This window comes from Montipora capricornis, chromosome 13, assembly GCF_036669925.1.
Source record: "Montipora capricornis isolate CH-2021 chromosome 13, ASM3666992v2, whole genome shotgun sequence".
NCBI classification, from domain to species: Eukaryota; Metazoa; Cnidaria; class Anthozoa; order Scleractinia; family Acroporidae; genus Montipora; species Montipora capricornis.
The window spans coordinates 4,549,395-4,554,394 of NC_090895.1; the positions used below are offsets into that span (position 1 = coordinate 4,549,395).

General features: G+C 38.9%; 3 protein-coding genes across 6 annotated transcripts in view; all 3 read right to left on the reverse strand.

Moving 5' to 3' along the window:
* The window catches only part of LOC138029761 (uncharacterized), a 7,062-nt gene extending 4,834 nt beyond the window's left edge, over positions 1-2,228 (reverse strand). The window contains exon 1 of the mRNA XM_068877579.1: positions 1-2,228. This exon is cut by the window's left edge and continues 1,705 nt beyond it. The gene's annotated coding sequence lies outside the window, so the exon portion shown is untranslated.
* The window catches only part of LOC138029770 (tyrosine-protein kinase receptor Tie-1-like), a 556,173-nt gene that overhangs the window by 192,147 nt on the left and 359,026 nt on the right, over positions 1-5,000 (reverse strand). The window lies entirely within an intron of this gene.
* LOC138029759 (limbic system-associated membrane protein-like) overlaps positions 1-5,000 on the reverse strand; it is a 103,597-nt gene that overhangs the window by 22,998 nt on the left and 75,599 nt on the right. For all 4 annotated transcript variants that reach the window (XM_068877573.1, XM_068877574.1, XM_068877575.1 and 1 more), the window contains exons 5-7: positions 3,202-3,308; positions 2,520-2,578; positions 2,242-2,432 (exon numbers count right to left, since the gene is read on the reverse strand). In XM_068877573.1, coding sequence (XP_068733674.1) covers positions 2,242-2,432; positions 2,520-2,578; positions 3,202-3,308 — 357 coding nt within the window. The remainder of the gene's footprint in view (positions 1-2,241; positions 2,433-2,519; positions 2,579-3,201; positions 3,309-5,000) is intronic.

The window sequence follows — 5,000 nt, forward strand, 5'->3', positions numbered from 1 at the left end:
TTGACTGTGTAAGAACTATAGTTGACGTAGTATTGCCGTATAGCCACGTCGAGCCACACGTGAAAAACGCGTGAAAAATGAAGCCTTGTTTATGTTTAGGTGAGTTAACCTGACCTTGGTGAGCTCTAAGCTTGAGCCCAAGATATGGTCACGCGATACGGGTCAGCGGATACCTTGTTTTGACAAGTGTATGCTGCAAAGTAGCATGATACTGGTCACATTGGCATACATGGAGGGGTGGACGTACGTATGTACGGACAGACGGTCAATGATGTCATGACCATAAAACCAAAACGTCTCCCATTGATGGGTTACCATATCTTCTTACCTATGATGCTCCACGGACACAATCCCTCGGCGCGCGGAGCTCTGCTACAAAGCACAAAGCGATTTTGCGAAACTATGCGAAAAAAGTTCGAGCACAACGCAGAATTATCTGCCAATGCACGCTTTTGCTCGTAGTTATGTCTGCCATAACAACAGGATGCATGATGAATTTTATCCTTTTTCAGTGTTTTCGTTAAACCTAAGGTATGATTGCATCATTCATAGTTTCTATCCACGAGCATTTCTTACGTAAGGACATCTGACGGCCCCACTTTGCAGTTGCATGTTAAGTAACTTCTGAAGTGGACCTAACCAGTTGTCAATTTCTTCCAGTTGACCTAAATGTGACCTTCAACACTCTCAAATGTCACGCCAGATGCATGAAAAATATGGGCAAATTTCCTCAAGTAACCAAGAGTCTGCGCCAATTTGAAAAGCATGTACAAAATAATATAGAAAAGGAAGATAAAAGAGCTTTATATTATAGCATGATATATATAATATACCATATTTATGACTATACATTATGCTGCTGGTTCATAGTATCCCCGATATGTGAACATATCTGCCTCTGTGCACTCGAAGTGTTTAAGTTTGGGCTTCAAATGTCATGCATAATTTAATAAGAACCTAAACTCAGTTCGTTGCTTATGTTTTGTCCACTGTTTTCTTTCGTTTCTGTTTCTGTCACCGTTGCTGTTTGCGGCATTTCTCAACTTGAGAAAGTTTCAGATGACAGCTAAGCAAATGTTTAAAGTGTTGTTCAACTGCGATGTCATGCGGTTACGAGTTCCCGCGTCCCTCCTTTTTAGAGCCAATTTTTATTGCCAGTGGGTTTCTTTCGGTGCAGTAAGCCCGGTAAAACTGTCCGGTTATAAAGTTATAACATATATCTACATTGTTCAGCCAAAAAATATGTGACTGGTCAAGTACTCGTTTTGGGTATGGTGATACAGAGATGCCCATATCAATGTAAAAGCAGACCATTAAAAAGCAAATTGCCCTTGGAAGATGCAAATAATTATTGGGTTTCAGGAAATTGTTCGCACGCATTCCAATCCGCCCTACACATTCCTAGCGCCCTGTTACATCAGAAAGTAAGGCATACCAATAAATCAACTGAGATAAATCGGAAGGAGGTCTTTTGAACTTTGACCCTTTTCTTTTGTTGGAGAACAAAGGGGGATGAGCAGAAGAAGGAAGAGAGGAGAACAAATGTGGGGCTTCTTTATTATCTAAAACAGTCTAAACTGCAGTTAGCAGCAATAATTTTACCTCCCAGCATATCTGCAAGTGAGTTGCTTTAAGTATATAAATGGTTCTCTCTTTTGCGGGGTGCAGCCGGATGACGCAGTGGTGAGGGCACTCGCCTCCCACCAATGTGGCCTGGGTTGGATTCTCAGACTCGGCGTCATGTGGGTTGAGTTTGTTGGTTCTCTACCCTGCACCGAGAGGTTTTCTCCGGGTTCTCCGGTTTCCCCTCTTCTCAAAACCCAACATTTGACTTGATTTGCGTTAATTGTTAATTTCAATTTCCACTGTCCCCAATTAGAGCTCCAGCGCTAGAACGACGAGACACTGTCTTTGACAATAGACTGACAAAAGATTGACCACTATGAAATTGACATGGAATGCCTTTTACCCTTGACAGAACTCTGTTTAATCAATCCCTCCTAAAAGACTAACTGATGGCTGAGGAATGAGGAGAAACAACCAGAAGAGATCTATAGCTGCTGTTAAAACAAGCGAGAAGCATCAGCGGAAGAAAGGTGACAGGAAAAGGGAGGAAGGACATCAGTAATTTGAGACATAAGGAACAACAGCCCAGATTTACCGATGACAATGGTCCTTGCAACAAAATAAACACTACGATACACAAGGAAATGAAAACGTTTGATGGTCATTTCTTCATACCTGTTGGTTCAGCGGTTCGTGGTGTGGTGGACGTGAAAGTGCTAGCCCCAGGTGAGATAGGAGTCAAATTTCCAACTTGATAAGTACCAAAAGTGTCATTAGAAATGGTAGCTTCAAGTTCTTGAAGACTCTCACTTGGGGTCACAGAATTTTTGAAGTACAGGATGAAGGATACAATTACACTGCCACTTCTGAGAACAAACAAATTACGACAAATATCAACAAATTCCAGTCGAAATAGGTTGAGCAGGTTGAACCAATTCCAAGTCTTCACCAACCTCAGTCCTGTCACTTCTGTCCTGATATAATTGCTGTCATTCTGGTATACTTTATCCATCTAACAAACGTAAGACCAAAAAACGTGTTTAATAATAGCAAAAATGGAGTGACCAGTACCTTGCAATGGCTTCTGCAAATGTGGCAATCCTAATAAGAAATACGTCTTTCTTTATGGTTGTACTTTTGTTTGAGATCATAATTGTTAATAGATTATGCAGAAGAATTACAAGATTTCCAGAACAAACAGATGCCTAGTAAAAAGTTTTTTTTATCAATGGCTTACACATGTCGTCTATTGAGCACTTGATACACCTTATTCCAAAATGGCCCCCATTTTAGTATTCTTTTGTTTCCATGCAAATTGGCTCTTATGGCCTCGTTCAAAGTTAAATATTCTTTTGAATTTTACGTTTGAAAGCGAGGCCACAAGGGCGAATTTGCATGGAAACAAAAGAATACTAAAATGGCGGCCACTTTGGAATAAGGCGTATTGCATTTTTCCATCTTACTCTCTTCAATTATGGCACTTCTAATGAAGGAATTTTATCCCTTATTTAATACAAAATGATAGGAACTCTTTTACTAAAAATAATACACTGTAAATAAATTTGTAACTAATATTCATTCACACGTCCTTTTTATTCTACAGTAGGTTATGTTTGAGAAATTTAAAAAATTCACCTCTAACACAAATGAGTCCAACAACTGTTTTGAAACTTGATTATTCAAATCTCTGTATTCTGATACAAATTCTTCCACCATTGTGAGTTCTGCATAAACTTGATTTGCTAAAAAGGGAAGAGGTAAACATTTGATTCACTCTTGATAGGATAGTGAAAAATTTGACAAATATTCTCTTCTTTATTTAAAGCAACTTTTGGCCTAATAATGCCAGCATGGAAGCATGGGAGCAGGGCTGGCACAGTAGTGAGAGCACTAGATTCTCACCAATGTGGCCCAGGTTTAATTCTCAGAATGCGAGTCAGATCTGTGTTGAGCTTGTTGGTTCGTTCCTCTGCTCCGAGTGGTTTTTCCCCAGATACTCCGGTTTTCCCCTTTTCTCAAAAACCAACCTACGATTTGATATGACTTGATTTCATTTCATTTGATTTCTGAAGTGTCCCCAATTACTGCCCCAGCACTAACTACAGTACACACTTAAAATAAAGCTCATCACCCTCATTACTATTGAAAAGCATGATCTCCTTATAAGTTGAGTTATCTCAACCATTTAATTCCCATGATCAAAACGTTCATTCTCCTAACTAGTACCATGGATTTCTTTGTTGCATAGTCATGAAAATTTGGTGTCTAGCTATGTCAGCGTGACCATTATCCACAAGACTGAAATGAACATTCGAATTCCTCTTTGGACCTTCCGAGATTTGAATCGGGAATCTCCACTCTTGCTACAGAAGAACTTTAAACCAAAGAAAACAATGTTTCGAAACAAATTTGCTCGAAATTTGTTTTAAAAACAGTGTTTATATCAAGAAAAGTGAATTTTTAAATCGCTTATTTTCACTTTCAAATTTGCGGGCGCAGCCATCTTGAATAATTGTGATGTGTTACGGTTGCCCTATTGTTCTCACACAAAGAGCTATTGTCTAATAACAATAGGCAAACCCTAACACGTCACAATTATTCAAGATGACAGTGCCCGCGATATTTGAAAACAAAAGCAAGCAATTCTAAAACTTATTTATTTCGGATACAAAGGCTTTCTTTGAAAAAAATTTGAACACAGATTTGACTCTAAAGTTTATTTCCCATAATTTAAAGTTACTTTTTTGTAGAAGTAGAGGTTCCCTTTAAAGATCTTTCTGAAAGTTGCTATGAAAATTGCACAATAACTGTACAATAATTCATCAAACGCTTGAAATAGCTTTCACTTTTCAAACACCGTTTATTTTATAATAAAACGAAAGTTCATAGCTAACTATTTTTTTATATATCAAGGACATATTCCACGGGAATTCAGAATCTTGAGAACAAAGTTCAAAACTGGCATGCAGATTTGAATACTAGGTTCAAATTTCAAAACAAGTGGTCACACGTGACATAAGGCGACTGTAATAAGGCGCCCATAAACGTGAAAACAATATTTCCGATTGTTGCGGAAGCGAATGTTTCCTCGTTTGTGGACTCAGGAGACATTTGTTGCGGAAACATAAGTTGCATCCCGGGGAGCAAGAATGTTTCCTCGTTTGCACGCCGAGGAAACATTTGGAGAAACAATAGGGCCGTTTATACGAGAGAAAATAAGCTGCGGCTTACTCTGGCCACGGCGTACATAGTACGCGAAAGGAACTATTTATACGAGTATAAACTCCCAGGCTAGGATAAGCCGCAGCTTGAGAAAGCCGTGATTTGGATTTCCTGGTTCTCTCACATTCATTATACATCATTTTCGTACATAAATCAACACTTAAGAATCCTAAATTGTCTCTTGAAAGAATCGTCCTCCCAGCCAAGTGAAT